Here is an 18,687-nt window from a genome sequence, read left to right as displayed (position 1 = left end):
GACACTGAGTGGAGAGCTTGGACTTCTGCTTTCACCAGGTTGTACACAGGTGCTCCAGCTGGGGCCCTGAGGAGCTGAGACTTTATCCTGGTTGAGTGGTAATGAGGCATATCCCTTCCAAAGGGTCAATAAGGCCACAGAGGGAGGTGTATCAAGGTGCTCTTACCCTTTCCAGCCAGGGTTGTGTGAGTCCAGGTCCACTGTTCCCAGCCTCACCCAGCAGAAAGGAGGTCTCCTCTTTCCTTCAGGGAGGTCAAGTGGTGAAATGGACTTGTATGCCACCTAGCAGTAATGGTATCAGAAGAAGTCAGAAGTTTATATAAGAAACAAAGTCTCCTGGTTTAGTTGCTAAGTCGTGTCCGACTCTTGTGATCCCATGGACTGTAGCCTGCTAGGCTCCTCTGTCCATGGGATTCTCCAGGCAAGAATACTGGAGTGGGTTTCCATTTCCCTCTCCAGAGTCTCATAGTGTACTACCAAAAATGTTCAGATTTCAGTTAAAAACCACTCATCACACCAAGATCCAGCAAACACTTGAAAGAAAAATGGCAATCAATAGAGACCAACTCTGTGATGACAAAAATAAAAAAGTTTCAGCAAAAACAATAGAAGCTACAAAGAAGAACCAAATGGAAATTCTGCAACTGAAAAATACAATGTCCGAATTAAAAATCATCAATAGATGGATTAAAAGGCACAATGGAGGGGAAAAAGAAAAAAAAATTATTGCACTGAAGAGAGAATAGATGTTATTTAGCCCCCAAAATAGAAAATAACAGTGAAAAAATAGAGCTGGGGGTACCAGTGCCAATATAGCAAAAGGTCTAACATTTATGGCATTAGATTTCCAGAGGGATAGGAGAGAGTGAAATGAAAACATTCTTGAAAAAATAATGGTTGAAAAGATTTCAAATTTGGCAAAAGGTATAGAGATTCAAGAAACTGAGTAAATTCCAAATGGGATACACCCCAAATCTAAGTCAAAGCATATTGTAGTCAAACTTCTGAACATGAAAGAGAAAAATCTTGATAACACCAAGAAACAAATGAAACTTGTAAGGGAAAAACAAGTCAATTGGCAATGAGTTTCTCATCAGAAAATACAGAGGACAGAAGGAAGTGGCACAGCATTTTTCATGTGCTGAGAGAAAAGGCCTGTCACCCATAATTCTATATGCAATGAAAATATCCTTCAGAATTGAGGGGAAATCAAGATTTTCTCAAATGAAGGAAAACTACCAGAGTTGGGTTATCCTGAAAGAATACCTAAAGGAGGCCCTTTAAACAGAAAGGAAATGATAAAAGAAGAAAATCTGAAAAATCAGGAAAGAAGAAAAAACATCAGACAGTGAAGGAAAGTTACAAGGCTCAGAATAGCCTGGAGTTAAAACTCCCCTCCGGGTCCTCTCCACCGTTATGCATAACAAAAACTCTCTCACCAGAAGGAAAAAAATGGACATTAAGGTTGATTAAGCCTACCTCTCAAGCCGGTCCCAGCTTCTGGCTGATCTCCAGAATTCCTTGCCCCAGCCGTTTAAGAGATAACTACTCTGAACAACCTTGGAGAAGAATGGGCGCCCTTAAGACAGTAGCTTTCCACATATATGCCTATGTATACTTACCCTTTTCTTGGGTTAGTGCAGCAGCTCACCAATCTGACTGCTGCCCCTTCTCGCTTCATTAAAGGTGATCTGTTTCTGTAAAGTGCTGGTCTTGTTCTTTTTCTGAACCTTGCCTTCTCTAACTCCCTTACCCTACAGAAAGTGTTAAAATAAGGGTAAATACAATTTTTTTCTCCTCTTGAGCCTTCTAAACTATGCTTGATGGGCAAAGCAAAAATGGTAACTCTGATATATTCTCAATGTATGCTTACTAAATATTTAAGGCAATTGTATTTTCAGTGGTGGTGAATAAGAGACATAAAGGAAGATAAAGTCTCTGTGTTTCATTTAAACTGATAGAGTGTTAATACCAGTAGACTGAGATAAATTATGTATATATTAATGTAATATCCTGTGTAACCACCAAAATAGCTATGGAAAGGGATACACTAAAAAATACCATGGACAGTTCAAAATAGGATCCTAAAAATAGTTCAGGGAACCCAAAGCACTTTGGAAAAATAAATGAAAGAAAACAAACAGAAAACAAGTAAAATGACAGACATATCAATAAATTCATGAGTATAAATAATTTAAATACACAAGAGAGATTGACAGTGAATTTTAAAAGCTTGGCTTAACTATATGCTGTCTTTGAGAAATTCACTTAAAATGTAATGATATGTTGAAAGTAAAAAGGATGAAAAATATATGTTATAAAAAATTAAAGTAAGATGACTATATCAGAGCAAAGAAATCATCATAGATAGAAACATTATATAAGAATAAGAGATCAGTCCACCAAGAAGACAAATGTGTATGCCCTAGACAGCAGAGCTGCGAAATACGTGAAGTCAACATAGAATTGAAAGGAGAAATAGACAAATACAGGATTGAGGTTGGAGGCTTTAACACCTCTTTCTAAATATTTGAAGGACAAGATAGAAGATCAGCAAGAATGCTAGTGTTATCACTATAGAAATTTATATTTATACATTTATGGGACATTCCACCCAATAATAGAATACAGTTTTATTTTGAAATGTCTGAAACATTTGCAAAGATAGATTATAGCCTGAGCCATGAAACAACCTCAACAAATGGAGAAGAATTGATTTTTTTTTCATACAGAATGGTTTTTGACCATAAATCAAATTAGAATTAGTAACAGAAATATAACAGGCAAATCTCTGAACACTTGGAAACTAAACAACACACTTAGTTCAAGGAACAAGTCTCAAGAAAAAAATAAAAAATACATTGAACTGAAAGAAAGTGAAAATATGACTTATCAAACTTTGTGGAAACAGCCGAAACTGTGTGAGAGGGAAATTTATTGCATTAAATACTTATATATAAAAGAGCAAAAGACTCAAAATAATAATCTAAACTGCCATCACAAGAATTTAGAAAAAGAACAACATAAGCCCCAAATAAGTGAAAAGAAGGCAGTAATATAGAACAGAGGAGAAATGAATGAAACTGCAAAGAGGACAATTAAAAAACTCAGTGAATCCAAAAGCTAGTTATTTTAAAAAATTAGTGAAACCAATAAAATTCTAAAGGAATTAGCAAGTAAAAAAGACACAAATTACCAAATCAGAAATGAAATGAGATATCGCTACAGACTACAGATGGCAAAAGGATAATATGGGAATACATGTATGTATTATATATGTATGTAGTATGTATACATACTGTATGATTCTGTTTGTATAATGTTCTTGAAATGCCAATAATATAGAAATGGAGAACAGATTAGTGGTTGATCGGAATTAGGGATGAAGAGCAAGCAAGAGTGAAGAGGATGTGGTTATAAAAGGGTTAACAGAAGGGCTCCTGAAGTGATGGACTTGTTCTCTCTTTTGACTGTATCAGAGCCAGTATCCTGGTTGTGATTCTGCACTACTGTTTTGCAAGATGTCACTATAGTGGGGTAACAGAGTAAAGAGTACATAGGATCTCTTTGTGTTATTTCTTATAATAGCATATGAATCTGTAATTTTCTCAAAATAATAGTGTAACAAAAATTTTACATACATAAAACTCTAAAAGGAAAACTTACAATTGTTTCATAAAAGAAAATTATGGAACAGACTTTTCTTCCTTCATGAATTTAATACTATTGTATCTAAAACAAAACAAATGGAAGAAAGTTTCTTACAGTTTGTTCAATTAAACCATTAATATTAGAAAAGGCATAGTGATCCATTATATAGCTCTTCAGTTTTGTTTGGTTTTCCTTCTTTTCTGTATCTTTCTAACAAATAGTTCTTTAAAATAGTCAATAATGCATGGAAATTAGCTAGAAAAAAAATCTAGAAGGATAATAAAAATTTTAAAAGTAAATTGAGGTCGTAATTGGTTTAAGAACACTAAGTATACACAGGTCTAACATTTTATGAAATTGAGAAAGAAGACTCAAATAATATGACTATTTTAGCATGCTAAGCTTTGAATTATTTGATTGTGTTATTTGTTGGATTGAGTAATAAATAGACAGTGATTTTTCATCTGTTGGGTACGAGTCCACGAATACTCAAAAGCAGAGTTTGAACGCTTTTGATTTTTATAATTTTCTTTATTATGCTATTCCTAGATTCACTTTTCTTTTACTCTAGTTCTTCCTCTTGTTTTTTCTAAACTTTCAGATCAATATGCTTCTCAATTTTAAGGATGACAAAAGTGAATGTCCGTGTCCTGAAGAAATCCGAGACCAACTCTTGGATTTTCACGAAGATTTGATGACACATTGTGGTAGGGTCTTCCTGACCTCTAACTCTTACTGAATATATATTTTAGTACACATATATTGGTACAGAAGTTCTGATGTGGAAAGTCTTGAGGGGTATAGAGATCAGAAAGGCATTAAGGCCAAGCAGAACATGACCAATGTTCTTTTCTTGTTCCGTCTTCTTCCTTTAGTGACCTGGGGAATGGGGGCATGTAACCAGGTACTTTTGTCAAAGAGGGAAGTTTTAAGTTGATTTAGTCTTAAGAAGTTTGTTCATAGACTGTTATATTTCAACTGGTTGAGGGGCCCCTCTTAAGGACTGACATGGGAAATCTGGCAGGTTTGAAATTAATTAATGCCTAAAGAACTCCTTCGATAAGTTGTAGGTCCGTATCCCAAATCTGTTGAGGCAATTATTCCCTCTTTTGGGGGCTTCTCAGATGACTCAGTGGTAAAGAATCTGCCTGCAATGTGAGAGACACAGATTTAGTCCCTGGGTCGGGAAGATCCCCTAGAGGAGGAAATGGCAACCCTCTCCAGTATTCTTACCAGGATAATCTCATGGACAGAGGAGCCTGGCGGGCTATACAGTCCATGGGGTTGCAAAGAGTTGGACCTGACTGAGCACATATGCCCCTCTTTTGATTCTAAGAACTTTAAAAATGGAATTGGTTGGATGTTCTGAATCCAGTTATTTGGTTTTTTCCTCTCTTTATGGAGTGATATGAATAAGTCTGTGTCTCGATGAAAGAAAACAAATTAGTCATATATTAAGTGGTATTTTATTTTAATGAAGACAGTAAAAGTATATTAATTCAGCTTATGAATGAGAACCACTAAATTACTGCCAGAAGGTTATACTATAAATAAATATATACACACATATGCTATAAATAAAGGGATACTCTAAAATGGTAGAATTATTGCATCAGACATAAAATATTCCTTAGTTTTAGATGTCTAACTAGATATGCACTCTCTGTCTCTCAAATTATTAAAATATTGATATTTTTGAAGGCAAGTAAGGAGGATAAAAAGCCAGCAGGGTGTTTAGGGAGGGCAGAACCATAGGTCTAGACAGTGCCCAAGGTCAAGAGATGTCTAAGGTTAGCTTAAGTAGTAGAATGGATTTTAACTACTAAAAGAGTATTTTTGCTCTCTGCTTGGCTTTATATTTTGTGCTAGCTGCTGATAGTTCCAGTCTCACAAAAACAGGGGGAAAGAGAAAGCAGAAAAAGAGAGCAATGAATGAATCTTACCTGTGAATGCTAGTGGAAAAGATCACTCAACTTGATTTCCTCAGATGTTTTAGGCATGGCAGCATTGCTTTAAGCTATGAGTGGGAAAAAATTGCAAAACCTGAGAATTCTTTCCCCTCAATGTATTTTTTAAACATTATTTGTTCTTTTCTTATTCCTCTTTGTCTTCTTCCTACTAGGAATTGAGCTGGATGAAGATAGGTCTCTGGACGGAAACAACGATTTAACTATTAGAGGACGCCTGCTGTCCTTGGTAGAAAAGGTGACATATCTGAAGAAGAAGCAAGCTGAAAAGCCAGTTGAGAGTGACTCCAAGAAGTCATGTAAGCTATGAAAGGGCACTGCCAAAATGACTCCACCACGACATTTATTCATTGTTTGAACAAATATCATACTAGATGAACCAGTGAGAAAATTGAATTTGCAACTTGCAAGAATCAGATTGTTAAGTAGATCCCCATAGCCACCAGAAGTAGATAGCAGCATCAGACTATATTTGCAGGAACAGATTGAGAGATGGCAGTTTTGTAAGGATGGATGGGCTATCCCTAGAGAAGGAAAGATTTAGGGGAACAGATGTATACCCATGGCTGATTCATGTCAATGTATGACAAAAACCACTACAATATTATAAAGTAATTAGCCTCCAATTAAAATAAATAAATTAAAAAAGGAATTGGATCAGAGTCTATCAAGAGAAAGTATAAAATGAGTAATTTAGCCTTCATATCTAAATATTTACTGTTGACCTTCAAATATTCTTACATCAAGTTAAATAAACCTTTTTTTAAAAGTTTAAATAGATATTGTCTGTAACTATATTTTGGTTTGGAAATATTTTCTAGAGCCTTATGCATTTCTGATTCATCCTGTGAAACCAAATAAAGCACATTGAGGCAACGGGTCTCTCAGACCTACACACTCATCCAGAAAGGGTTCATGAAGTAGGTCTATGAGATCAGCTGATTTACTGTCTCACTTCTGAGACTCCATTCATTTAAGAGGCAGTGTCAGTTTATTAACAACTTTTATGGAAAGGAAAAAACAAACTCATGCAAATTTTGTCTTTTTTCCCACTAACTAAACAATGGAAACCTTTTATCCATATAATTATTTCCAAATTTATTTTTCAGTATCACAACCACATTTGAGTCAGGCCTTCAAAATCAGAGTTCAAAGTTTCTTATGAAGCATTTTCTGTTATTATCAGGTTTATGATTTTGACCTATTAACAATGACTACATGGTTTTGAGATATGTAGAAGTATACTGGCATTTTATCTAAATTTTATATTTGGTTAAAATTGGTGAAAAGTAAAGTGTGTCTGACTCTTTGCAACCCTGTTTGGACTGTAGCCTGCCAAGCTTCTCTGTTCATGAAATTCTCCGGGCAAGAATGCTAGAGCAGGTAGCCATTTCCTTCTCCAGAGGATCTTCCTGACCTAGGGATCAAACCCGAGTCTCCTGCATTGCAGGCAGGTTCTCAGATGGTAATCTGAGCTGTGTGTGTGTGTGTGTGTGTGTGTTTTTGTGTGTGTGTGTGTGTGCGTGTGTGTGTGTGTGTGTGTGTGTACGTGCGTGTGTGTGTGTGTGTGTGCGTGTGTGTGTGTGTGTTTTCTTTAATAAGGCCTAGATTAAAACAGAAATCAGCCAGTGTATTGATGATAAGAATTTAGTACCTATGTATGAATTAAGACCCTTGAGAGTCCCTTGGACAGTAAGGAGATCAAACCAGTCAATCTTGAAGGAAATCAACCCTGAATATTCATTGGAAGGTCTGATGCTGAATCTGAAGCTTCAATAATCTGGCCACCTGATGTGAACAGATGACTCATTGGAAAAGACCCTAATCTGGGAAAAATTAAAGGCAGAAAGAGAAAAGGGCAACAGAGGATGAGATGGCTGGATGGAACCACCAATTCACTGGACATGATCTTGGGCAAACTCCAGGGATGGTGAGGGACAGAGAAACCTGGAATGCTGCAGCCTGTGAGGTTACGAAGAGTCAGACACGTCTTGGTGACTGAACAACAACAATAACATGAGTCAGTCACATCAACCCTACTTAGCTTTGATAATTTTGCTATATATTTTAAGAGGTTTGAAAGTTCTGTTGCTTTTAAATGTGTTATTGCTGATCACACTGCAAGTAATCATCTATATATGCAATAACTTTTCAACTTAATACAGCTTCACAGTCAACTCCTTTGAAGACACTTTAAGTGACAATTAGGGATACAAATTGAAGTAGAAATGTAATTGCATGAGGTCACTACTACTAAGTACTTAAATGAGGAGACAGTTGGATTAAAAAAGAAGCTCCTTGAATGACCATGACTGACCTTTATAAGGATATATGATGTCAGATCTTTTGGGAGGAAATGAATGAAATAAAGAAAATGAAAGTGATAAGACAGCCCATTGATTGCCCTGTGGATTGCCAATAGTAGTTCTGGAAAAGCTGCTATAATTTTGAAATAGCTTAAATGCCTTAGTTATAAGAATAGTTTTTAAAGAAGATTTGTGTATTTTTATCCTTGCATGCCTGTTAACTCATCTTTATTGACATACTGTCACTGATAATTGTTTAAAGAATATATTTTTTCAAAAATTATTCCTTTTCAATTCTTGTACAATTATAGATGCCAGTTTGGGTTATATCCTGGTGGCTCAGATGGTAGCGTCTGCCTTCAATGTGGGAGACCTGGGTTTGATCCCTGGGTCGGGAAGATACCCTGGAGAAGGAAATGGCAACCCACTCCAGTATTCTTGCCTGGAAAATCCCATGGAGAGAGGAGCGTGGTAGGCTACAGTTCATGGGGTTGCAAAGAGTCAGACATGACTGAGCGACTTCACTTTCACTTTTAGGTTATCTGAAATATGTTTGAAATGCCCATCTAATCTGCCTTATTATTTTCTCTTCTTAAGAAGTATCCATGATTACTTTGCAGCCACTCTTCAGCAGTTGATATCTGAGACCATGGTCCGATGGGCTCAAGAGTCTGTAATTGAAGACCCTGAGCTGGTGAGGGCCATGTTTGTATTGCTCCATCGACAGTATGATGGCATTGGGGGTCTGGTACGGGCTCTGCCAAAGACCTACACTATAAATGGTGTTTCCGTGGAGGATACCATCAATCTGTTGGCATCTCTTGGTCAGATTCGTTCTCTGCTAAGTGTGAGAATGGGCAAAGAGGAAGAGAAACTTATGATTCGTGGATTAGGGTAAGTTATTTAACTGTTGATATTATAACCTTTGACTTATACATGTCTTCTTTCTAATTGTTTATCCCAGTAGTAATACAGTGGGCACTTTAGCATAAATACACCATTTAGATTTTATGATCATGAGATTCTAGAGATTATGTTTTAAAGCTAAATAGGAAAATTGCTCAATAATAAAGCATGACTAATTTTACAGCTAGATGCCAAGGTGGCTGTGGTACATAACAAATATCTTAGATTTGTTTTTTTTATTAGTTTCTCAGTGATATCAAATCACATATAAACATACAGATTAATAAAAACATATTAAAATCCATAGGGGTACAAATATTACCAGCAGGAGATAATAAAGAAGTTTCTCCATGTCTCCTGAGAAAATAACGGGGGATAAAACAACTATTCTGAAAATTCAACATCATAGGTTGTACTTTATGTAAGTTTCAGGGTTAACATTTTCTTTATTGAATTGTAGTTGATTTACAAAGTTGTCTCAATTTCTGATATACAATAAAGTGATTCATACATATATATATATATATACACACATATATATCTTTAGATATATCTATGTATCTTCTATATATAGATATGTTTTTGTTATCTTTTTCATGTTTTTTTCCTTTATGGTTTATCACAAAATATTGAATATAGTTCCCTGTGCTATACAATTGGACCTTTTTGTTTATCCATCCTATATGTAGCAATTAACATCTGCTTGCCTTAGACAGGGTTAGCATTTATGCCTCATGCATAGTCTAAGCATCCACTAGCTGAGAAAATACAAAACATAAAATTTGGCCTGAAGCTATGCTTTCTCAACTCAGTTCACTGTGAATAGGAAAAGCCTCCATGCTACCAAAGATTAGCCCCCGGTCAGAAAGTGCAGAGCACCTAAGGAAACAGTCCACCATAGGCAGGTCTGCAGATACAATGAAGAGTAGAGTTAGAACACCTCCCCCAAGAACTTCAAATCATAGAAACCCAGAAAGAGAACACAAAGGTACTATATCTAAAATGTTTAAAAATGCTAAGAAACAAATGAAATCCTCAAAATGAGACACACAAAAAGTCCTTGAAAAATTGAAAAATATCCACAGAGAAGTTCTAGAAGTGAAAAATATGATAGTTGGCATTAAGAGCAGTGATTAATAAAAGTATCAAAAGTGTCGATAAATAAAACTGAAGAGAATTAATAAATAGAACCCTAGATCTGAGGAGATTAGTAATGCAGCACTGATGGAGAAGTTAAGAAACCTGGGGAATAGTATAAGATCCTTCATATGCCGAGTAGGGTTTATGGAAAAGACAGAATAGATGACCTATAGCAGGAGAACTTGGAGGAGCTGTTGGCTTGAGTTTTTCAGAACTGATGACAAACATGAATTTACCTATTCCTAGAGCACAGAGTCGGACACGACTGAGTGACGTCACTTTCACTTTTCACTTTCATGCATTGGAGAAGGAAATGGCAACCCACTCCGGTGTTCTTGCCTGGAGAATCCCAGGGACGGGGGAGCCTGGTGGGCTGCCGTCTATGGGGTCGCACAGAGTCGAACACGACTGAAGCGACTTAGCAGCAGCAGCAGCAGAGTACAAATAGTTCCACATCGACAGCTGGATAGATTGTAGTGAAACTCCATAAAGCCAGTGATAAATAGAATATTTTGAAAGCAAATTGAAAAGCCAATTTCAGACACTTGAAAAGAAATAACATTTAGAATTCTCAACTGCAAAACTAGTGATCATAATTCAACAAAAGGTCACAAAGTTCTAACAGACCACAAAATAAATCTTTATTTAGAATGTGTTACTCAACTACAATTTTATCATCATAAGCTTGTGCTTCATGTGGATTTGAATATTGGAGTTTATATTCCATATTCAAGAGTAAGGGCAAAACACAGAAACTTCAGAATGTTTACTTATAGTCCCTCATTGAAAGGCCTTCTAAAGGCTGTATGTATATATGAAAAAGAAAATGGAATTCAGAAGAGTGGGAGGTAATCTGTTTCAGGGAGTTTGTTAGTGGCACATGTATGCATATATGTAAGCAATCATTAACAAGCTTGCATGGTTTGGGAATCAGAAAATATGAGAGAGGGACTTCCCTGTGGTCCAGTGATTAAGACTTCATCTTCTAGTGCGGAGAGTGTGGATTCAATCCCTGGTTGGGGAGCTAATCCCACATGCCTCATGGCCAAAATCTAAAACATAAAACAGAAGCAATATTGTAATAAATTCAACAAAGACTTAAAAATGGTCCGCATCAAAAAAATCTTTAAAAAAGAAAATATAAGCGAATTAAAATAACCAGAGAAAAATAAAAGCTTAAATTAAGCTATATGATATTCATAAGAAAGAAATACCTAAATGTAAATATGTAAAAATCTGGAATGTAGAATGCTGAAAAGTGATGCAAAAGACAAATACTTAGGCCCCTCACTACCAAAAAAGCTAATTTGGTTCTATGAATAACAGATAAAGAGATAATGATATCTAGTGACGTAGGTAAAATAAAATACTACTAATGTGTGTGTGTGTGAGTCACTCAGTCGTGTTGTGTGACACTGTGGACTGTAGCCTGCCAAGCTCCTCTGTCCATGGAATGCCCCAGGTAAGGATACTGGAGTGGCTAGGCATTCCCTTCTCCAGGAATCTCCTGCACTGAAGGCAGATTCTTTACCATCCACAAGTAATCGATAAATAGGATTAAAAAACCTTGGAGTTGGCTCTTTGAAAAACAACTAAGGAAACAGAATAACCGATGTTTTCTCTGGCTAAAAAATGTATTCTGAGGGGGGAAGAAAAAAAAAGTATGGAAAGACACAAATTACGTGATATTTATGTACATTTTAAATTCAAAACATTATACTATATATTTCCTGTGGGACTATTAAATATTTGAAATGATAGACTGGAGAGGTTATATTCCAGAAATCCTTATAATGACTGCATACTGAAAATCAGTATACTTTTGGGACAAAGAGACTGAAACAACATAAGCTAATTTTATGTTCTTTATTTATTACTGTCTGTGCATGAGCCTTTTTTGGGAATATTAGTGCTTAAATCTAACCTGAGGGAGTGTCTGGTGAGAAGTCTTCTTAATTAAATGAGAACGAAAGCCTTCCAGGAAATGGGGAGCACTTTCTTCCTAAATGACCATGTAACAGTAAGAGGTGCTATTAACATATACATCACTCAATAGGGATAAAACTCAAAATGATTATGAAACAAGATAAAATGCTACTTTTTTTGTGGGATTAGAAAGATCCCAAAGTGACACATTTGATGAGTGACAGCCTGCCTGCTGGTGGTAAAATTAAAGATCCATTTAATTTACCTGGAACTAAAAGCAAACGAGATTTTTAAATTAGATGCCTTCCAAAGTTAGGTCATGTAAAAGGATTTGAATTAGCAGGAGGAGAAATCTCATGATTACATCTGTGGTTTGAGAGCTGACGTTCTCTTGGCAAATACGCTGCCATCATTTGTGAAGGAAAGGATGCCTTTACCTCGTTCGTCCTTGCATGAATTAGATCAGACCTATGTCCCTGGGTTGCTTTCCAGGTGACACAGTGGTAAAGAATCTGCCTACCATTGCAGGAGACACAAGAGACGCTGGTTCAGTCCCTGGGTCAGGAAGATCTGCAGTAGGAAATGGCAACCCACTCCAGTATTCTTGGCTGGAAAATTCCATGTACAGAGGAGCCTGGAGGGCTACAGTCTGTGGGACTGCAGAGTCGGACACGACTGCACAGCTGAATACACACACAATTAGCCCTGGGCCCCCGAGTCATTTTTCTGAATAGTGCTACCTAAAAGCTGTCTTCATAAGCACAACCTGAACAAAGTGATTAATAAATTAAAAGTGAAGAACTAAAACTAAAAGAAAATAATCATACTATTCCACTTTCTTGATATAGCCAGAATATGACTAAATGAATAGATGAATAACTCAGTTAAGGTAATCAGATTCAAAAGGAAACTTCAAGTTTCCTATCAGTTGTATGTAGTTTTCTTGCTTTGATTGTGACAGAAAGATGTTTTATGAAAAAGACTCTTGCATGATTTGATATATGTAAAAATTAACCGAGCTCTCTTTTGCAATGATTGTTAAACATTAAGATCTTTAAAAATGCCTTTATATGCATGTTATAATATGTAATACAATAATAATAAAACATTTTAGGTATCATTTCCTGCCATTTTTTTTTAAATTAAATGTCTCTTTTAATAAGAAGGATTACTTGTACCTGGACTTCAGTTTAGTTTGGTATCTCTTAGAGAATACATCACCTTTAAAAGAATTTCACCAGAATAATAACATAAATGTAGCAGGAAATAACACCACTGTTCTTAAACATACAAATCATTAATATAGTTCTAAAAACAGTGTATATGAAAAGGAGAGATACTTATACAGCAATTATTTATATAGGAACTTTCATAAGAATGTAGGAATAACACTGCTTCATATTTCTCTACAAAATAAGGTTGAATTTGGATATCCATGGAATTGGGAATGATAAGTGTCCCAAACTCTATGTCATATAAATGAATATTTACTTAATTAGTACATTTCTTGCAATTAAAAAGAATAAACAATTTGTATAATATCTTTGGAAAACTTTCTGTATTTTTGAGGAAAGCCCAATTAGCCTTATTTACTTTTAAGGTTTGGTGATCATTTCTCTTACTTGTCCATATGTCCCAATAATTATTTCCAAAATACTTATCATAATCTCAGATAAATTTTTGTTTAAATTTTGCTGTAACTCTTTGCTTCGCCTATCCTTGTGTTGTCCTTTCTAGGGATATCATGAACAATAAAGTGTTTTACCAGCATCCTAATCTCATGAGGGCACTTGGGATGCACGAGACAGTGATGGAGGTCATGGTGAACGTCCTTGGAGGCGGAGAGTCCAAGGTAAAGGAAACCCTTTAATTCTTGGGATGCCATTTGCTACAACCTCCTAGAGTACATTCAGTGTGTATTCTTGATGTGGATTTTGTAAACCCTCTTAGGACTGTTTTTTTAAACAATCCCTTACAGATTGAGAGGTGGCTGTGCTTCTACCCCTGTGGGGGTGTCACCCTGACAGGATCCACAGGTGATTGGTTCCAAGACCTTAGCGCAGATACCAAAATCCAGATTCTCTGGTCCCTTAGGTTAAATGCTTAGTATTTGTGTAAAACCTATGCACATTCTCTCATATACTCTGAATCATGTCTAGATCACTTATAATACCTAATATAAATGCTATCTAAATAGTTACTGGCACATAGCAAACTCAGGTTTTGCTTTTGAGAACATTCTGTAATTTTTGCTTTTTGGTTGAATCTGCAGATGTGTAACCTGCAGATAAAGAGGTCTGACTGAAGTTTTTTCTTTGATATTGATAATTTGCTTGAAAAAGTAAACATGTTAGTCACTTAGTTGTATCTGACTCTTTGTGATCCCATGGGCTATAGCCCACCAGGCTTCTCTGTCCATGGAATTCTCCAGGCAAGAATACTGGAGTGGTTGCCATTCCCTTTCCCAGGGGATCTCCTGACTCAGGGATCAGACCCAGGGATCGAACCCAGGTCTCCTGCATTGCAGGCAGATTCTTCACCATCTGAGTCACCAGGGAAACCTGATAATTTGTTTAACGCCATGTAACTTGCTATTTTCTATAATATTCTCATTTAGAAGATACTTAGAAACTATAAGTTAATTGTATGCTAATTTTTATAATAAATACATTTCCATCACATTCAAAGTCCATAACAAAAACAGGCTCTCCAGACCCAACCATTTCCTTGATTCAGACAACAGTTGGTTCCACTGAATTCCTGAGTCCATATTTTTCATGTTCAGACTCTTGGTTAGACAAACTTATAAAGATATTTGTAAAATATTCTGTTTAATACGAACTTGGAGTCTTTGAGGATTATCCGTGGTATACTAGAATAAGATCTAGATGTCAAGGGAGATATATTTGCTGGGGCCCAGCAGGCAGACCTTCCAGAAAGGGTGTTCATCACAGGAGACAAGTCATGTGCCAGTCAGGGAAGATCTGAACTCCTGGAATCTTAATACGCAACAACGCTGATGATAAGAACATCCTATTATGTGGTTCCAAATATTAAACTGGGTATTTTTTACAAAATGCCTCATGGAACTGTCCTTCCTTTGCCTAAAGTAAATATTATTATCCATGTTATTCCAATTTTGCAGAACAGAATCAGTGAGATTGTTTAATTTTCCAAGGAAGCGCAGCTAAACAGTTGAGCCTGCCTGAATTCTAAAGTAGGCTCATGCTACCTTTAAGTATAGGGCTGTAGATTAATTCCATATCAAACCACTGACAATAGTTAGGTTTCCTGTTAGTGCCAGGCTCGATTTTTGGTAGCTCTAGGACTAGGTGAGCCCTCATCTGGACATTCAGAGGTCTTCAGTACCCGAGGCTTGGTAGACATGGGCACACATGGATGCTCAATCTGATTGAGACCTCAACTTCAGAACTCACTATTAACAAAGATTCTTTACTTTCCCAGCTAACTAAACGCTCTTTATGTAGGAAATCACTTTTCCGAAGATGGTGGCCAACTGTTGCCGTTTTCTCTGTTACTTCTGTCGTATAAGTAGGCAGAATCAGAAAGCTATGTTTGATCATCTCAGTTATTTACTGGAAAACAGCAGTGTTGGTCTTGGTAAGTAAATGTATGACTTTCATTGAATCTTTAAGATAAAATGGTTATACAAACTGGATTTTAAAACTAAACTTTAAATTATTTTGGATCGGCACAATGTGCATTGTATTTAGAAATGAAATTCTATGTGAAACCTTTATATGGGACTCAGAGTTAGAGTACAATTCAGGTTTTGTTCCGTCTCTGCTTTAATTAACAGCCTCACCAGCTATGAGAGGTTCAACACCACTGGATGTGGCAGCAGCCTCGGTGATGGATAATAATGAACTAGCTTTAGCTTTGCGGGAGCCAGATCTGGAAAAGGTAGGCACAATCTCTGCCTGCTGTGCTTGTGTGAATTACAGTTGTTTATAGTTGTTTCTCAAGATATTTAGGTATAAATAGTTATAATTATGTTGTTATAACTATAATATACTATGTATTATAAATGTGTTACACTTATATGTAATAGACTTCCCTGGTGGCTCAGACAGTAAAGAATCTATCTGTGCTGCAGGAGACATGGGTTTGATTCCCTAGAGAAGGGACTAGCTCCCCACTCCAGTATTCTTGCCTGGAGAATTCTATGGACAAAGTAACCTGGTGGGCTAGAGTCCCTGGAGTTGCAAAGAGTCAGACACGATTGAATGACTAATATACTATGTTATTATATATAATACATACTATTATATGTAATATAATTTTAAGTTATAAAGAACAAGAAATTTAAGATACTTTCTCCAATCACATGCATTTTTCTTTGGAAAGAGAATCAACTTTATATTCTTGGATGTTTATGTCCTTTCACAATAATTTGCTGTCACTTTTACTTTATGCATTTTTACTTTCTTAAAAGGTTGTTTTAACATCTCATGTATATAATTTATATCACACAAGTTTGCATATTACAGTGCAAGGTATTACTAGTATACTAAAGGCTGTGCACTCTAATCATAGTAAGCCATATGTATGTTTACCAAAATATGGATAGATTTCCCCTATATTTTAATTGCAGTTACATTCTAAATAAGTCTACCTGAGCCTCCCCTGCAGCCAGAGTGAGTCTCTTGAACGTTGCATGTTAATCTTCTGCCCAGAACCTTCTAGACTTTCTTTCTCACTTTGAGCAACAGTAAAAGGCATTTGAATAGCTCCTACCCTATCTTAATATCACGTATTGTCCATCTTCATTTCTTGCCACTCTCCAGTTACCGTTGCTCCAGCCACACTGGTCCCCTTGCTGTGACTGGAACGTGCCGTCTCTGCACCTGCCCTAGGGCCTTGGTACTTGCTGTTCCCTCCATCTGTAGCACTCTTTCACCAGATGTCCTTGTCGCTCTTTTCCAGACATCCTTCCAGTCATTGCTCCAAAGTCACCTTTCTATTCTTCCATATCTGTGCTATAGTTTAAATATTTATGGCTTAAAGTTATATTTAAAATCTATATGTATTTTTCAAAATCGACTTATTTGTATAACGTAAGGCCAATGAGCACAGGGCTTTTTTTTTTTTTCCTCTGTCACTCTCCACTTTTTTCCAGTCAGTGCATAGCTGTTGAAGGCATTAAAAAGTGGATTCTTCCTCAAATCCTTCTGATGTGCTAGTCAAGCATCATGTAGCTTTGCATCTCTGAATAACCTCTGGAACATTTTTTCCCATATATAATCTGAAATATTTCTATCTACACACTGATAAAATGGCTAGTATTTTTTTTTTTGAAGTAGACAGTGCTGAATGCTGAGTAGGCTTTGGAGCAACTGGAACGCTCATCTAGTGCTGTTGGGATGAAAAATGGTTAGTCAGTTGGAAAGCAGTTTGGCATTATTTTTAATAAATTAAATATTCACTTATCATAAATATATGTGTAGCCTTTCCAGTACTAGGTATTTACTCAATAGAAATATAAACGTATGTCTCTACAAAGATGTGTACATGAATATTGATAATGATTTTACTCACCTGAGCCCAAAACTGGAGACAACTCAAATGTCCATCAGCTGGGAAAAAAAAACAAAACAAAACAAAACTGGGGTATTTCCATAAGTAGCAAAATGCCATGATTTGGCTCTAAAAAGGAGTGGATTGCTGACATGTACTCTAACAGAATGAGTCTCAATCATTATTCTGAATGAAAGAAGCCAGACTCAGAAAGACCCACGTGTGTGACTGCATGTATCAGTGTCCTAGAACATGCAAACTAGTCTGTAGTGGCAGAAAACAGGTGATCAAGACCTAGACTTGTAGGGAGGGATGAACTGCAAAAAGCATGGGATCTGAGAAGTAATGGAAACACTCTGCATCTTGACTGTGGGTGTTCCTACAGATGGATAAATCTCTTAAAGCTCATTGAATTTATACTTTAAATAGATGAGTTGATTGTACATAAATTATACCTCAATAAGGATGATTTAAAATATTTTTAGCTGTATTATGTGTTTATTTTTAAGACTGACTTCACTTGTGACTGAGCTGGATGTAGGTTTTTTGGGTTTTTTTGATAAGTTGCTTCTCTTACCATCTGCTTTAAGGATTTCTTTTTAAAACTGATTCTGTGATAAAATCTTGTAGAGGATCAATATTCACATGAGATGGAATATTTTAAAAGACCAAGCTAACCAGAAATTTTAATGTGTTAAATTTAACAAAACAGAAAGATAGGCGGTGTTACCCCAAACTTTATAGATAGCAAACCCATGGCTCAGGACACTGGGCCATGATACATGGCTCATGGTAGACCAAGTGCTAATACAGGTCAGATTTGAACCTAAGGATATTTGACTCTAAGCTTCTCTAAGCTTTAGGTTTCTCTACCTCTCTAGGGTGTCCTCTCACACACACCCATCCCCCATTAAACTGATACTTTAGTTTGGGAGTAATTAACTTCTTTAAAACATCATTATATCTCAGGTGGAACTTTCAATATCTCAGATGATTCAGGTTTTATATTGGGCCAGAGATCATTAGGCATTTTTAAAGTTTATCAATATTATAACTCTTGTGGGTAAAAGTCTCTGATGATATGAAATTTAGGGATATTTTTCTTTCATGAAGTTGCTTTGTAAACATTTTTACTGTGACAGTACCTTGTTATGATTTGTCAGTATTTCTTGATTTCTATGGTTTTATTACAGAGAGTTCATGTAGATGGTCATGAGATTAAAATGAATGTGTTTCTGCAAGTGATTTTCAAA

The 18,687-nt window shown here is 36.2% G+C and overlaps 1 protein-coding gene across 1 annotated transcript in view; it reads left to right on the top strand.

Annotated features, from left to right (window-relative positions):
• RYR2 (ryanodine receptor 2) overlaps positions 1-18,687 on the top strand; it is an 814,256-nt gene that overhangs the window by 572,418 nt on the left and 223,151 nt on the right. The window contains exons 39-44 of the mRNA XM_018042460.1: positions 4,253-4,358; positions 5,774-5,917; positions 8,545-8,818; positions 13,634-13,748; positions 15,385-15,517; positions 15,717-15,820. Coding sequence (XP_017897949.1) covers positions 4,253-4,358; positions 5,774-5,917; positions 8,545-8,818; positions 13,634-13,748; positions 15,385-15,517; positions 15,717-15,820 — 876 coding nt within the window. The remainder of the gene's footprint in view (positions 1-4,252; positions 4,359-5,773; positions 5,918-8,544; positions 8,819-13,633; positions 13,749-15,384; positions 15,518-15,716; positions 15,821-18,687) is intronic.

Source organism: Capra hircus, chromosome 28 (genome assembly GCF_001704415.2).
Source record: "Capra hircus breed San Clemente chromosome 28, ASM170441v1, whole genome shotgun sequence".
NCBI classification, from domain to species: Eukaryota; Metazoa; Chordata; class Mammalia; order Artiodactyla; family Bovidae; genus Capra; species Capra hircus.
Note: the sequence above shows the minus strand (reverse complement) of the source record. Positions and strands in the feature narration are given on the sequence as shown.